The sequence below is a fragment of the Octopus sinensis genome, linkage group LG2, assembly GCF_006345805.1.
Source record: "Octopus sinensis linkage group LG2, ASM634580v1, whole genome shotgun sequence".
Lineage (NCBI taxonomy): Eukaryota > Metazoa > Mollusca > Cephalopoda > Octopoda > Octopodidae > Octopus > Octopus sinensis.
This window is the reverse complement of record NC_042998.1, coordinates 40,208,093-40,225,996: the sequence shown is the minus strand read 5'-3', so window position 1 is coordinate 40,225,996 and position 17,904 is coordinate 40,208,093. Positions and strand designations below refer to the sequence as shown.

The 17,904-nt window shown below is 36.1% G+C and overlaps 1 protein-coding gene across 1 annotated transcript in view; it reads left to right on the top strand.

Moving 5' to 3' along the window:
• Window positions 1-17,904, top strand: part of LOC115229521 (60 kDa SS-A/Ro ribonucleoprotein-like) — a 71,569-nt gene that overhangs the window by 44,892 nt on the left and 8,773 nt on the right. The window contains exons 2-3 of the mRNA XM_029799857.2: window positions 12,509-12,732; window positions 17,578-17,729. Of these exons, the coding sequence (XP_029655717.1) occupies window positions 12,509-12,732; window positions 17,578-17,729 (376 nt within the window). The remainder of the gene's footprint in view (window positions 1-12,508; window positions 12,733-17,577; window positions 17,730-17,904) is intronic.

Below are 17,904 nucleotides of genomic sequence, written 5' to 3'. Positions count from 1 at the left end.
ACCTTGTAATTAGGAAACAACTTCTTACCATGCAGTCACATCTATACCTATACAGAGAAGTTTATAAATTTGGAGTCTAGCTTAAAACATAATTCTCTTCTTCTCACAGGATATGAACTTATCAACCAAATTTGCAAACTTCACAAAATAATTTCTGCCAATGCAGACTCCAGCTTGTTTTTTCAAACTTTGTTTATTTACAATGGTTTCAATTTTTTATAAGCCTACTGGCTATTGGCAACACCAGTGCTTGAATAAGCCCTGTGATTCTATGTATATCACTAGCAGAGCAGTCACTGCTATTTCCAATGGTCAGGCATCTACCATTGACAAGGCCAAGGAAGGCCAAAATCACATGATCTGATGGTTCTGGCTGCAGCAATGGCAGTGATTATCTACCACTAGCAATATAAACTAGAGTGCTTATATGTATCACAAAACCATATGAGAGGTTTTAATACAACATCCACTTTTAAGTGGTGATAAATATTACTTTTTGGTGTTAATACTACTTCTGTCACTCTAATTATATTTTGAGATTTTTAAGTTATAGAAATAGAATGGTAGTTTGCTGGATCAGTGAAGTTGCCCTTCTTGAGAATGAGATATGCAAAAGTGTATATCCATAGAAAATAAGAACTCCTTCCAACTCTGTTGAAATTATTATATTCCTTGTTACTTCTATAACTATTAAAAAACAATTCTTATTCCTATTTCTTATTGAGCAAAGTTCAATAACATAATTAAGCATTTGAAATCAACAAATATTTTTATAAAAGTGTTTCCGCTAAAGATATAGAGCAGTAGTTCTTAGCTAGGGTCCATATGACCCTTCGAGAGGTGAGGTGGGGAGTGTCCATGTAAAGTTTTGTTTGTTAAAGTTTACGTGCAATAAATCAATTATACTTCTGCAGTACTCAAAATATTTTAACATGTTTTTTATACAATTACTAATAATATTTAATTATGTAAATACAGTAAGATTTTTTTATATAAATTGAATGGCTATGGAGGTCCAGTAGAATTAAGTAGGAATCAAAGGGACCCATAGGCAAAAATTGATTGAGAACCACTGATATAGAGATTTCAACTATATATGTTCACAATTTATCTTTTCAGGCCAATGACAAAACTATTTGATAGGTGAACCGGTTTAAAATAACAGCCAAATCTACCTCAAAACACACTTGGTATCTTAGAAAAGAAAGGCTACACTGGACACCATAGTCTCAGTTGTTAAAAGAAGATGAAATGCATATGGTTTAAATCTCTTTGTCCATAACTTTGCTTGCTTAGAGTTGATCTGGGTCTAAACAACAGCATTCTAGAATTTCTAGCTTCCAACATTTCATATTGTAGCATCTCTTGACTGAAATGAAAATCAGAAAGCTAATTGACAAAGAAAATAAAGTTATTCACAATATTATGTCATTCAAGTAGTATGCTGTAGTAACATGTTTCATACCATATTAGTTATATTCTCATATATTTGATGTTATGCTGTATTTTACTTTTATCATTATTTTATCTGATTACTTTGGCAAAGAGAATAAAATATTTGATGTAAAAGTACATATTTTTACAATTATCAATTCAAAAATATTTTATATGACATTCCTTTGCAAGGGTGTATATTTAGTCACATGACAAATATCTTTACAGACATTGCCACTTAATATATTCACTTGCTTAAACTATAGAAACAAAATAGTTTTGCATGTCATTTCATAATTGTTCAAGTAAGGTTGCTTGCAAACCTGTGTTTAACTCAATTATTTTTGTGTGCATTTCAAACAGAGGAATTTCTTGTATCTTTTAACAATTTTTTTCTTTACAGGTGTTATTTCTTTTATTATGGGTTAGCTACTGACTGACTGGTTGACTGCAATGTTCAGTTAAATCTTTCAATTACTTCATACCTCCTTATCATCTCCATCATAAGCTGAAATAGTCCAGCCATTCATTCCTTCTAAAATAATGCAACTTTGACAGTCATTTTAATCTAACGCTTTGACGAGTTTATTTTTAAATTAATATATTTTTCTCTTATCCTCTAACACACACCCCCTCTCTCTCTCTCTCTTTTCTACTCTTCCTTTTACATTAAAGTTCTATCCTATTTTTTTCTTTTATATATTTCATTTCTCTTCAAATGCAGAAAAGGCTGTTCTGTAGATATCTATCGTAACAATTCTACTCTTTCATTTCAGAACCAATGGAATGCATTTTATCCTTCTTGATAACTCTTAGTCATTATACAAGTTTAGTATTTTGTTAATTCACTATATACATTTTACACCTATCCTATGTACAAGGTGTGTGCATAGTCTACCTGGCTCTTACCCAAAGCCTTGTACAATTTATAGATATTGTCTTTTATGAGGTGACGATACCACTTACATCTAACATTTAACTTGAGTCATTACAAAAACTTTATCTAGCTTCTGCCTGCACCAGGCCTGCCATTTTTCAAGAAAAATCTAGCACATATTTATTCCAAATGGGTGGTTACTGACCAATTTCACCACTCTTAGTTATTTTCTGTAGCTTTCTAAAGGAACAACACTTGTGAAGAAGTGTTTGTATTTTAAATCAGAAATCTACAAGAGAACTAAATGTAGAAAAGAACAGAACAGAACATCTAGACATGTAAATAGAATACTTTTAATCTCTTGCAGTAGATATTTCCTATAGAAATAGGTATTTCCTATAGAAGGGGTTAATTGACTTTTGTAATTCTTTTCTTTTTTTTGCGTAGAATTTTCTGAGCATTTTCTGCATCAGAATTTCAGTAACACTGTTCTTTCTTTTGAATTTTAACTTTATTTTTGAACTATTTCAAGCTAACTATCAAGTTTATTATTTGTTGCATATATACACTGTAAGTAGTTGTACTATTCAAAATTATTACATTTGGAATAGTAGTGTGTGACAAGGCACCCTGAACTATCAACTTTTCATATAACAACAGATGTGTAAGATATATATATATATATATATATATATATATATATATAGTGTTTTGTTTTGCAACTATGGTAAGACACAGTATTGACTTATAAACCTGTACTATGGTGCATTGTTAGGTCATTTGTAGGATCAACAAAAAAAGTACTCCATCCAGTGAGAAATAATTATCATATAATATAAACAGGATTTAAATGCAAGGAATGATTGCCCAATAATACATGTCACATTATACAAGCTTTTCTGACTATTGTGTTATCTGATGCATGAAATCTATAACAGCTCACATTAAATTTTGTATATACCAAGTGATGTCTATATATATATATCACTTTATCAACCATACTATTGGATGCACTGACAACATTGCAATTCCTCACATTATTGTATTTTAGCTTTCAAATGATGCCACTCTGTTGGCTAGGTGGGCAGACTTTATATATATATATATATATGAGAGAGAGAGAGAAAAGAAAAAGAGAAATGAAGTGCAAAAGGCAAAAGCTTTCTTTTGATATCAGTTATAATTCCATTTAAGGGTTGTTTCATGAAAATATGCTTTATTTATTTTTGTCTTATATTTTTAAACAAATAGTTTTATATATCAGGGAAATAATTATTTGCTTTTACTGAAAAATGCTTTTAATATATAAAATTTGATGACTAGAACTACTTTTATAATAATCTACCTGCTGTTTCTAACACTTGTAGTAGGAAATAGATCTGACTGGCAGACTGTCAAGTCGGATGTTAGCAGTGGCTATTCATAAAATATCAGTTCACTTTTGTCTGACTTCAAATTTCCAAGATGGTAAAATCCTTACTTTGTTGACTTTTACAACAGTTGGAGTACTTATTGTATTTATGGTTTGCTGCACTTATCCAAAAATAAATAAAAATGTTTCCTTCAAGGTTAATTTATTCTAAAGCACTTGAAGCCATTATTGAACTACATTTTAAATATATATTTAGGCTGATATGTTCACATGCTTGAGTGTGTTTTGATGTGAGAAGATTGATTGCTGTGAAGGGCATCTAGCTGTAGAAACCATACCAAACCAGACAATGGAGCTTGGTGCTGCCTTCCAGCTTGCCAGCTCCTATCATATCATCCAGTCCATGGAAGACAGATGTTAAATGATAATGATGATGACTGAGGAAATATATTACTATGGTTCATCAGATCTACTGTTTCTTATAATGATGCTTAAACAGTCCTCTGTGTATGTGTGTGTGTGTGTGTGTGTGTGTGTGTGAATGATTAAATGTCTATAAGGTGCAGGAATGGCTATGTGATTAAGAAGTTTGCTTCTCAGTCACATGGTTTTGGGTTCAGTCCCACTGCATGATACTTTGAGCAAGAGTCTTCTGCTATAGCTCTGGGCCAACCAAGATCCTTGTGAACATATTTGGTAGATAGAAAGTGAAAAAAGCCTATTGTATATGTATCAATATATCATTGGCCTCTTTCAGTTTCCGTCTACCAAATCCACTATATGTGTGTGTATGTAGAAGGGTGCTTCCTTGTCTTTACATCACATGATAATTGTAAATGAGCATCACCATTATACAAGTGAAACATGTCTGGCCATGGAAAGATATTACATTACTTGGAGACAGGTTGCTGACAAGAAGGGCATTTTACCATAGAAAATCTGTCTTGATGAATTCTGTCTGGCTCATGGAAAAGTAGATGTTAAAATGATGATGATGATGATGAAACCAGAGAGGTCAGAAAGGATGCAGGAAAGGTAGAACTAGGAATTCCTTGGATGTATGTGGATCTTGACCTTACGCACTAGTTTGCACCCATGAAGAAGGCATCTCACCACTTGCTACTGAACTTGAGGTAACTCACAAACTAGTCTGTCCCAAGCTTCCACCATCAGGATGTAACTGTTGGACCTCTGTAGATTATCCCTTAGGTGAGCATTGCATACATAAGAGCATAGTATATAAATGTGAGATAGTAACACATAATAGTAGTAAATTGTATATTGGCACCATATTTAACTCTGTGAAACAACATATTTCTTTGCTGAGGTCTCATCCAGGGACTTAAACACATCTGAACTACAGGTGGTACTCTAGTACAATACTGACCATACAGCTGACATGGGGACATAGCAACACAATTCTCATGATTCTTGTACACCTAGTGCAATTTTGTAATATCTTCTATCTGAACACCCCTATCTGTATACTCATGCACAAAGCCTCTTTCTGATCCTATACATCTATGTATATACCCTGACTGTACTTTTCTCTACTACTTTTTCATGGTATACTAGATTATTGCAGTACTAGGAACAAGGCATGTGATACTGGATTATCAGTTGCATCCACAGATCTGAATGTTATCTGATCAAGTATGCACAGTACTCAGAACAAATCACCTGATTGCACGTAATTATATACTCTTCTGTGGAATGTACTGTGTATCCCCTACAACTGCTAACTAAGCAGGCTTATTGACTTACAAAATCAAAATGACTTATTTGAATGATTTATCATTGTTTAATGAATACCACAGAACTACACCTGTATGCAACATAAGGTACACACTGAGGGAGGAGCAATGTAGCTTTAGAAAGTAGTTGCAGTTTGGCACAATAATATGGTGGTATTTGCTCATATGTGTGTGTGTATATGTATATGTATCAATATGCATGTATATATACCAATATGCACGCCAAGAGGCTTCCATGAACATATATGTATATACATGGGTATCTATGACTGTGTGGATATGGTATAAGGCAATGGTTCCCAAAGTGAGTGGTACAACCTCCTTGGGGGTGAGGTGATAATGGAGTAATGGAGTGGCCAAAAGGGGTCAATGGATGTAAAAAAAAAACCAAAACAATGGGTTGGTTAGGTTAAGTTTATTTGTGAAATACAGTTGTTTTGATTCTGTTGCAGAAAGTGGTCTATGTTTGTGGTGGTGGTGGTGGTGGTGAGTGGGGGGGTAGGAATGTGGCCTGGGTGCCAAGGGGACAGCAACGTGAAAAAGTTTGGGAACCACTGGTATAACGGATATTAAGTGATGGGGTGGAGGTAGGGGTGTAGTACACCTCACCCCAGCACTGAGTACAGAAATTCTTTATCTAACGGTTTGAAGCTGATACCATAAACTTGACAATTAGTTGACCAGAGCCTCTCTGACCTTGATTTATGACAGAAATGCTACTACTTACTGCAACTGCTATTCCTGCTACAGGTATTATTGTTGTTAATATCATTGCAATAGTATTTTGAGTTTGTTGTTGTTGTTGTTGAGGTGTTTGAAGCTGGAACCAACTTATCTATATAACTACTGGGTTCCCACAGGACCTTCTCTTGTAACATAACTGTGAAGGGCATATATTTACTTTTTCTTCTTTCCTGCTGGTTCATTGTATTCTTCACAGTGAAGGTAAGTTATCTCTTAACTTGCTCTCCACAGAGAGAGAGAGAGTAATGTTAAGTTTTAAACATATATGACATTTATACCTTCATAATAATATAGTTAAGTATAGGGAGAATGTTTTCACCTTCATAATACTTTACTAATATATAAACAAATGTGTCATGAAAGCTTGGTAATGAAACAATTTTTAGCAATAGTCATGGGAAATTTAAGTGTCCTCAGATATGTATGGATCAGGAGGTTTCAGATCAGTGACAAAAAATCAGTCATGTAATTTATATATCCTTATCATAATAACTAGCAAAAAAAAACACCCTCTATTTTATTTATTTTTTGTTTTGTTTTCTGTAGTATAAATAGTGTATTTGTATGGTTTGCAAAAAGAGAAAACTTATTTTTTGAAACAACTTTATTCTCAATGCTGCAAAGTCCAATAATATACTTTTAAGTACCGTGTTCATTATGACATTTTGATAAAAGTGAGATCTGTTTCCAGCACTTCTTTTCTCCTATAAGATACTTGAAATCCTGACATTTATATCAGAAACAGTGCTTGACTTTTGTTACTGAATCAATGAGTTAAACTATAGATGTTTGATACCTTACACCAGAAGGAGCAAAGCTGAACATCTCACAGACTACAAAGGCATTGCAATTTCCACAGATTCTGTAGTAACAAAAAATATATGTGTATTCATTATCAGAAGATATTGAGTACATAATCTGTATTTAAAGAAAAATTCTTTGATTATATTACCGATGTAATTGGTATGTTTTTATCTCAACACAATCTCTCAAACTAGCTTTCAATTTACAAATAGAATAACCTATAAGTTATTCTCTGTTATTTTCTGTGTTGCTGTCAGTTGATGGAGGAAGTTCCTCCACCAACTGATAGCAACACAGTTTGAAAATAGAGAAAATAACTTACTACTTATTCTATTTGTGAATTAGTTGAAATTGAGAGAAATTATTGATGATATATGAGCTATCACATGTTGATAGTGGAGAAAAGGCATTGCCTAAGTCAAGCATTTCCAAGATTGGTGAGATTTCATGCAGTTGATGCTGATGTTTAGTTTAAACATCTGTAAGTTAACAACTAAAGGAAAAACAGGAATCCCATAGGTTAGCAGTTATGGTGGGGAAATATTTAGTGAGGAATCCAAGAACCAGTTGGTTGGTAGGCTTGGGTAGAGGGAGATTAGAACAAAGGCTTTTCAAATAACAGTAGAACAGAGCATCTGTTGGCCAGTAGTTGTGGTATATTGTGGAGTGAATCTTTGTTAATCAATGAGATAGCTTTCTTTTGTATGCAGTTTAGTTTGTTGTATGTTTGTCAACTATTTCCCAAGTATATGAGTAGTAAAAAATCAGTGATTCATCAAGACTGAAGAATTTTCAAGTCCAGAATGAGAAGCAGTTTTTGAGATGGTACTTGTTATACATGTGAAGTCACCATAAGAACTTAGCTTAGAGCATGAGACTTCAATGGTGATTTGTTTTAATTGTGTGCTGGTCATGTGTGAGTTTATGAGTAGAACAAGACTGTTTCCTTGATATACATAGAGTGATTCTGTCATTGCCTTGTGCTGTTGAAGGCGTGTAGATTATCTTGTCCCTATTGAAGGTTGTTTTCAATTTCTATAATCATGGTTAGTGTAGATCAGGTATAATATGCCTGAGTTGCATGGGAAATCATTAAAAGAATGTAGAATGTGGAAACAGAGCTTAATATTGGAGTATACCAGATTTGGTAGAGAGTTGGTGGGAAACAGTACAAAAAACTTCCAATTCAGTCCAGGTGATGAGAGACAAATAAAATCCAAATTTAGGGCAATTTACACATAGATGTCATACCAAATAACTACATGTAAGGAAAGTTACTGTTGTGGCCACTCTTCTTGTTGGGTTGTAACTATCATGGAGTTTTCACACTTGGTTACTATATACATTTGGTGGCAAGATGGGTGGAATGAAGGAGGGTTTGGACAGAAGTTTGTTGTGTATGTGCAACACAGAGATGGAAAAAAATATGGTGGTTTTATCAGCAGGGATGCTGAGTGTTGCTTACAAAGCCAGCTTGGTTGAGGAGTGGAAGATAGAAGGATTATGTAAAATTGTTAAAAGAGACTCTCTTGGCACAGAACCAGAAGGTTCTACTGATTTGGGAGTGGAGAAAAGTGAATAAAAATGTAGAATTTGTTTTGTTTTGTTTTGTTTTTTAAATATAAAATAGAAAATATTTGCAAAAATTGATATAGAATCCAAGTCTATTAATGAGGAAGACATGGTTCACGTGTACCTAAAACAATGATGGATCCGTTATCTGGGTGCTCAACTGGCTAGAAACAGCAGCCAAGTCCCCATCATGTCATGGTTTATTGTCTTAAAAAAAGGGCACATTAGATAAAAAAGAGGAAATAGTCACTGTTGGAATGCCTTGATGAAAGGTCAGTTCAGTCAGAGATGACTTGAGGTTAACAACAGTATGAGATTTTTAATTATAACACAGTTTGGAAAGCTTCTATAAACATATTTAGGTTACTCACTTTAATGTTCACTATTTAATTAAATTTGCTCTTCCTTAGATATTTTCATCCAAAGAATATTAAAATATTTTCTGTGTGCTAACTATTAATTAATATTTATGCATTTCTACTTGAAAATTTAATTCTAAAGTTCAAAATAATAGCTTAGTCAACGAAAAATTTCTTTCTATAAAAGTAATGATTTCTAACATTAGCACGAGGCCTTGGATTTTTGCAGAGGGGTATAGCCAATTTGATTAAGCCCACTGCTTAGGTCTGTTTTGAGCCCTAGGACTCTCAGAAGGACAGAGCTTACCCCAGTTTTCATGATGTATAAATGACAGAGATTACAATATTCACCCACTGAACAGAATCCCAGTCTGCTGCAGGATTAACTCCCCAGTTATTGCTGGAACCCATTTACAGCTGAGTGGACTGGAGCAATGTGAAACGAAGTGTTTTGCCCAAGAATACAACATACCACTTGGTCCAGGATTTGAAACTACACTCTTACAATCATGAATACAACACTCTAACCACTAGATTATGCACCATTACTGCTTGGCTAATACTTGTTTTCACATACTGGTGAAAGATGAAAGATACAATTAAACTCAGAACATAAAGGAAGTTACTAAATATTATAAGACTTTGTCCATCATTCTACCAGTTCTGCCAATCCTCCACCTACTATCTAGTAATAATAAAATAGATACTATATCAACTAAAATTGGAGGAGTATCTTAGATATAGAGTGTCGAACAGACTGAATTCTTCACATAGCAGTTTAGTGGCTCATGGTCTTCAGTTTGAATTCTGCCACATCAGTCTTTCAGTAACAATTATTTAATAAAAGTAACTGATTTTCTCCTCTCAGGGGTTTGGTAACATGAAGGGTATCTACTTCTCTTCCAAAAATATGGTTAGCAGTTCCTGGGAAAAAATGAGAACCCTGTAATTAACCTTGAAGAGGCAATAAAGTGAAAATAATACCAAAAAATTATACTGGTGTTGTCTGTGCTTATAAGAAAGAACTAGTCTTCTTTATTTTTATTCTGTTGTAGATTCTATTATAACTGGCCATTGCATTATGAATAATTAACAGGCATATAAAATAAGCATAATAATTAATGAAGTCTATGAGATTGAATCACTAACAAGATAGTCATCATCATCATCGTTTAACGTCCGCTTTCCATGCTGGCATGGGTTGGACAGTTTGACTGAGGACTGGCGAGCCAGATGGCTGCACCAGGCTCCAATCTGATCTGGTAAAGTTTCTACAGCTGGATGACCTTCCTAACGCCAACCATTCTGAGAGTGTAGTGGGTGCTTTTATGTGCCACTGACATAAGGGCCAGTCAGGCGGTACTGGCAACAGCCATGCTCAAATGGTGTTTTTTATGTGCCACCTGCACAGGAGCCAGTCCAGCGACACTGACAACAACCTCACTTGAATGTTGTTTTTCACGTGCCAGTATGGCGACGCTGGTAATGATCATGCTCGAATGGTGCTTTTTACATGCCACCAGCATGGAGCCAGTCAGCGGCCCTGGCAACGATCACCCTCGGATGGTGCTCTTAGCACACTAACATGGATGCCAGTCATGCAGTGCTGTCATCGCATTTGATTTCAATTTCACTTGCCTCAACAGGTCTTTGCAAACAGAGTTTAGTGTCCAATGAAGGAAAGGTACGCATAAGTGGGCTGGTTACATGACTGGCATAGGCCACGGGTTATGGTCTCACTTAGCTTGCCAGGTCTTCTCAAGCACAGCATATTTCCAAAGGTCTCAGTCACTAGTCATTGCCTCGGTGAGGCCTAATGTTTGAAGGTTGTGCTTCACCACCTCATCCAGGGTCTTCCTGGGTTTACCTCTTCCACAGGCTTCCTCAACTGCTATGGTGTGACACTTTTTCACATAGCTATCCTCATCCATTCTCACCACATGACCATACCAGTGCAGTCGTCTCTCTTGCACACCACATCTGATGCTTCTTAGGTCCAACTTTTCTCTCAAGGCACTTACACACTGTCGAGTATGCACACTGATATTACACATCCAGCGGAGCATACTGGCTTTATTTCTTGCAAGCTTACACATGTCCTCAGCAGTCACGGCCCATGTTTCACTGCCATGTAGCATGGCTGTTCGTACACATGCATCATACAGTCTACCTTTTACTCTGAGTGAGAGGCCCTTTGTCACCAGCAGAGGTAGGAGATATCTGAACTTTGCCCAGGCTATTCTTATTCTAGCAGCTACACTTTCGGAGCACCCACCCCAGCTACTGACTTGGTCACCTAGGTAATGGAAGCTATGAACTACTTCTAGTTCAAATCTTTCTAGAGCACTGTTGGCTTCAGTTTACTTGTTTTAAAACACAGAACCACTCTTACACAGCTGAGTGTTTATCATTAAAAAGGGCATTCAGCTGTAAAACAAATAATCCAGCTCTTAGTTATTCACAAGCTTTTTCTTATACAGCTTGATAACATATAATCATGCATTAAGCTTATTGTTTAAAGGTTCCATGTAATCACAAGTGCCCTTAGGAGCTGCCTGAACTCTTTTGGTACTAGAACACTTTGGAGGATTATTTGTTACCTTGGTTGGATTTCATATTCAGCCAACAACTATACTCAGAAACTGAGATGCATCCTGTTAATTGTATGATTTGGGAGCATCAGCTCAGATAGTTTGGTCATGTTGCTCAATTTTCTGAGTTGAATGCTGCATGTTGTGCTCTCTTCGCTGAGGATCCAGTTGAAGTGAAAGCTTGTGTTAGTCAGCCAGATGCTACATGGTCACAGTGGATGAGGAGGTATCTCACTGAGGAGGATGACTGACTGAGACACTGCTCAGAGAGTTGCCCAGGATGACCCAAGCAAATACTAACAAATGATGGATGCAACTTGCACATGCCCCCTCCATGCCTGACCTGTAGTCATATGTAGACACAGACATCCTCTCCATCCTTTCACTTTCTGCCCTTCAGAACATCAAGAATGTGACAGTCAATGAAAGGATGGACTGCACTAGCACTAGGAGAGTGCTTTATTGACTCTCACCAAAAGATGACCTGTAAAGTGGACTTTGACAGGATTTGAACTCAGAATGCAGAGAGCCAGAACATATTGCAATGCATTCTGTCCTATGCACTAACAACTTTGCTTATCAACTGCCAAGCAAAGAAACAATATATCTAAACACTAAAGAGGTATAATTTATGATAAAGCCATGCTTAGACACAATTCAGTTCTTGACTACAACTGAAGAAAAAAAGAAAAGAAATTCTTGTGTGAGTTTTAGTTTTATATCACTGCAGTTCCACATAACCCTGAGGTAAATGTCAACAGTCTATTATTGTTATTAAAGTCTGTTATTGTTTTAATAATACTATAATAGTACAAGAATCTGTAGTGTTAAAGAACTGGACTGTACATTATAAAATCCTCAAGATGGTAAGTAACACTCAGTCTCCCTGCTGATAAAACAACCATTGTGGGGGGTTTTTTCTTGTTAATTTATAACTTACTACTCTCCAAAACCTTATTCTTTTATTTTATCTTTTTTTTTTATCTTTTGTTTATTTCAAGGTGTGGCCCTCGTTTTGAAATATGTAATCAAAGGTTTAAAAGTTGCCAAAGCTGAGTTTGATAGTGATGGTAATGCAACAGGACAGTTACGGGAATTACTGGATTACCTGGAAGCCGTTGATACTTTAAAGCATTCAACAGATGACCAACAAGTGGCACGTCTTGTTGAGCAACATCAGTTATCCTATGAGCATATACCAAGTATACATCTCAACTCCTCTGAGGTAAGACCAGCAATTATTTTTTTTATGTAATTTCACCACTGTTTAATCAATTAAGCAGTAACCCTTTTGATACCAACCCACCTGAGAACTCCCATGATTCTATGACACAAACTTCCTGTTTTAAAGTGATCTAGATTGAAGCTTTCCATTATGAAGCATTATACAGAAATCAGAGTATGTTATGTTTATTTTGCAGACTAGTCTCTTCATATATAACTAAAAATTATAATATATGAACATAGTATATTCATATATAACTTTGTTAACATAGAACATTGGTATCCAGTAAGCCTTCATTCTCCCATATTTACAAGGTGTCCCCAAAGTTCATCCTCTCCTCACCGTGGTGGGGACGCTGGCAACGGGTAGTGTCAGAGCTATGCCATCGGGAACTTCAGTTCCTGGTAGGGCCACCCAAGGTGGATTGGTCTGACACCGAGTGATATTAGGACCACAACCCGGCAGACAGGGCTCTGGTAAAAATCCTCGGAGTGTCTGCTTTGGCAACTGGCAGCTCCTCGGTCGTTCTGTCCCTGTTCTGTCTGCAGACAATCTGCAGCAAACAGGATGTCTCCACATGTGAGATTGTTGGGGACCTCTTGGGAAATCCACATATTCCCATGAAACTTCTTCCATGAGTAGAAGCCGACTCAACCCGCCCAGGGTGAATGTCACCACAAGTACAAGTAAGTACATATTTACAAGAGGCATTCATCAACCCTATATAGTTTGGGTATAAAGTTTGGTAGGGAAGCATAGTCAGTCTAATCAACCCAAGTATTTGACTGATGCTTATTTTATCAACATTTGAGAGATGAAGAGTAAAGTTGATCTGATCTATGTTTGAACTCAATATATAGTGATAATACTGTTAAACATTTAAAACTGATGGTATATCCTTTTAACTTCTTGATTGATCTTCAGTAGGTGAAAAATAGATAAGTTATATTAGTGTTCTGAAATGTTGCAAATGTATATATGTTACAACATCTTCAACATTTACTTTCAAGGAATTTAGCTATAAAGAAGCTGTTTCTTGTATAGCGAAAAAGATTTTCAGTTTAACAATTTTTGTTTTACTATTTACATATGTTGGTGGGACATACAATCTGTTATGAGGCACAGAATGTTGCTTCTAATCTCTCTCTATATAAACGGCAGTTTGTCTGTGCGTTTTCTGTGTGTCTGTTTTCTCGTACCCTCACTCTGACCACGGCTTTCAACCGATTCTGATGAAACTTGACACACACATAGCCCAATGTCATAATTCAAAACTAACGCAGCGAAAATTTTGAAAAGTTCCCCCAGTTCTGAAAAAAATCGATAAATTCGACATGGGGTCGAGAATCAGAAACCCAAACCACAGACCGTCTAGGGGACGCAACTCCACCTTTTTTAACTCTCAAAAAAAATTTACCATCATTTTTTTCCCATTTTTTGGCTATTTTTTGGCTATAACTCTCTAAAAATGCTTTATAGTTATTTCCCTTACAAACCTGAGCAACGCCGGGCGATACTGCTAGTGGTTTATAAAATATTATTTAGGCTTTGAAAAGTTAGGGGTTCAGACAGAGCTAGTTCAATATACAATAGATCCAATCAGTCAATTTCAGATTCAACTTACTTGTATTATTTCTGTGTTGTACAAGCCAGTATATGCTTGCAATGTATTTAGTCACATTGACACTGAAATCTATACCCTTTTACTCTTTTACTTGTTTCAGTCATTTGACTGTGGCCATGCTGGAGCACCGCCTTTAGTCGAGCAAAACAACCCCAGGACTTATTCTTTTGTAAGCCTAGTACTTATTGTATCGGTCTCTTTTGCCGAACCGCTAAGTTACGGGGATGTAAACATACCAGCATCGGTTGTCAAGCGATGTTGGGGGGGGGGGCAAATACTGACATACAAACATACACACACACACACACACACATATATATATGCATATATACGACAGGCTTCTTTCAGTTTCCGTCTACCAAATCCACTCACAAGGCTTGATCGGCCCAAAGTTATAGTAGAAGACACTTGCCCAAGGTGCCACGCAGTGGGACTGAACCTCGAACCATGTGGTTCATAAGCAAGCTACTTACCACACAGCCACTCCTATGCCTATGTTGAGTTTTGCTGCAGATTGGATAGATGTAAAATTTCATCATTCAGTCCTTTATAGTAGGTTTGATTATCTTATCATTATAAGCATACTGTCTTAATATTTACAACTGAAATCTGTAATCTCCACTATAAGATGGTAAAATGGTTGTTCATTAAGCCTTAGCTACAATATCAACTTGTCTTCTATTATAGTCATGTTCAGATGCTTCATAGGAGTATCAAATTGACCACAGTATTTTATTATTAACATCTGCTTTCCATGCTAGCATGGGTTGGACGGTTCAACTGGGGTCTGGGAAGCCCGAAGGCTGCTCCAGGCCAGTCAGATCTGGCAGTGTTTCTACAGCTGGATGCCCTTCCTAACGCCAACCACTCCATGCTTATTTATTCACATTGTTTTGAATTAGACATGCATTATCTTGTAGTTTCAAAATTTCAATGATTTGATTGTTTATTTTTACAATGACGTTGAATGGTAAATTTGAAAGGCCAGATCTGGCCTGTTTGAATATAAAACAGGTAGAATATTTTGGCCAGATTAAATGCTAAAGGGTTAAAGAACTATAACTAAATACTACAGGCATTATGTCTGACACTCTAAGTATTCTCACAATCCATCTAACTATTAATTGCTGGATGAAAATCATTATCATCATCATCATCATCGTTTAACATCCGCTTTCCATGCTAGCATGGGTTGGATGATTTGACTGAGGGCTGGTGAACCAGATGGCTGCACCAGGCTCCAATCTTGATCTGGCAGAGTTTCTACAGCTGGATGCGCTTCCTAACACCAACCACTCCGAGAGTGTAGTGGGTGCTTTTACGTGCCACCAGCATGGGGGGGCAGTACTGGCAGCTACCTCACTTGAATCTTTTTACACATGCCACCGGCACAGGTGCCAGTAAGGCAATGCTGATAACAATCATGCTCGAATGGTGCTGCTCTGGCAATGATCATGCTCGGACTGTGCTCGTAGAAGCACGGGGCTCGTAGAAGATAAATTCAATTGTTATTCATTGATGAAACTTCTGCTTCCATAGGTATTCATGAAACTTCTGTCAAGACTTGTGACTAACAGATAGCATCAGCAATTTGAGAAACCAATGAAAACATAGTTTCCTGCCTTCAATTGGAAGGTCAACTGCCACAGTCATATATTAAAAGCATAAGTGCCTTTCAAGGAGATTATTTGTAAAAGAAAGGGATATTTCCCCTTATAAGTGTATTAACAAAGTAACCAAACATAAACCAATTTCTAATTGAATTTATGTCTAGCATTAATAGTTTCATGATTTCTATCCTCTTTTTTATAGTAGTGGTGCAATGACTGCTTGTAAAATGTCTCCAGCCTCAGTATACTATTCTGCTGCCATAGAAATAGATGTCATTCTTGCCTCTCTGTTATCTTTGAAACATATGTGAATATCTTTGTTTATTATTATTATTAAGACAGTAAGCTGGCAGAATCGTTAGCATGTTGGGTGAAATGCTTAGTGGTATTTCATCTGTTGCTATGTTCTGAGTTCAAATTCTGCCACGATCGACTTTGCCTTTCATCCTTTTGAGGTCGATAGATTAAATACCAGTTGAGTACTGGGGTCAATATAATCAATCTACTCCTCCCCCAAAATTTCACACTTTGTGCCTATAGTAGAAAGGATTATTATTATTATTATTATTATTATTATTATTATTATTATTATTATCACCATTATTATTATTAAGGCAACAAGCTGGCTGAATCATTAGCACACCAGTCAAAATGCTTAGCAGCATCTTGTCCATCTTTATGATCTAAGTTCAAATTCTGCTGAGGTCAACTTTGCCTTCCTTTCAGGGTCATTAAATTAAGTACCAGTTGTGCACTGGGGTTGATGTAATTAACTAGTCCTCTCCCCACAAATTTCAGACCTTGTGCCTTTAGTAGAAAGGATTATTATTATTATCAAGGCCACAAGCTAGCAGAATCATTAGCATGCCTGGCAAAATGCTTAGTGGCATTTTATCCATCTTTATGATCTGAGTTCAAATTCTGCCGAAGTCAACTTTGCCTTTCATCCTTTCAGGGTCAATGAAATAAGTATCAATTACACACTGGGGTCGATGTAATCAACTTGCCCCACCTCAAAACTTCAGACCTTGTGCCTATAGTAGAAAGGATTATTATTATTATTAGTTTTTCTTTCAATTTTGTTTCCATTTCTTGCTGAGTGTCTTCTCAACATGTAGGGCAAAGAAATTCACTGTATACATTGATAAGCCATTAAATCAAACATTTCAGATTGTTCATTTTCAAAATGAATTGAGGTTATGTGGGGGGGGGGGGGAAACAAATCACATGGGTGGTAATCATTCTCAAAGCAACAATGCTCTTCTCAAAATGTGTAACATGTCAGTTAAAACAATCTTTTGCTCTTATTGTTGTTGCTGCCGCTGTTGTCATCATTGTCATTGAGGCTGCAAGCTGGCAGAATTGTGAGCACAGCAAGCAAAATGCTTCTTCATGTTCTCAGTTCAAATTCCGCCATGGTTGACTTTGCTTTTCATCGGGGGGGGGGGAATAAGTATCAGTTGAACACTGGGGTTAATGTAATCAGTTTATCCCCTCCCCCGATATTATTGGTCTTGTACCTATATTAGAAAGGATTATTGTTATCATTGTTATTGGTGCTGGTATTTAATATTTGATTCTCCTGCTTTGGTTTTCTTTTTGTAATTTTAGGTATGGAACACTCTTGCATATAGACTGCCTCTGCCTATGTTGTTACAAAATATTTCCAAGATCGCAAGTCAGGGTTTGTTAGAACCAACTAATGACACATCTAAACACATTATTGAACGACTAAAGAATACCGATGAAATCCTTTCTAGCAAGTGAGTTTAGAATAAAACTGGATTTGCTTTAAAAAGATACTGGTTCAGTTTGTTTCTTTTTGCTTTTTAGGATTTTTTTTTTATTTTAATTTTATTAACATCTAATTTTCTAATAACAGTAACATAAACATCATCAGTAGATTTGGAAGCTATGCTATTTTCTAAATTGCATATT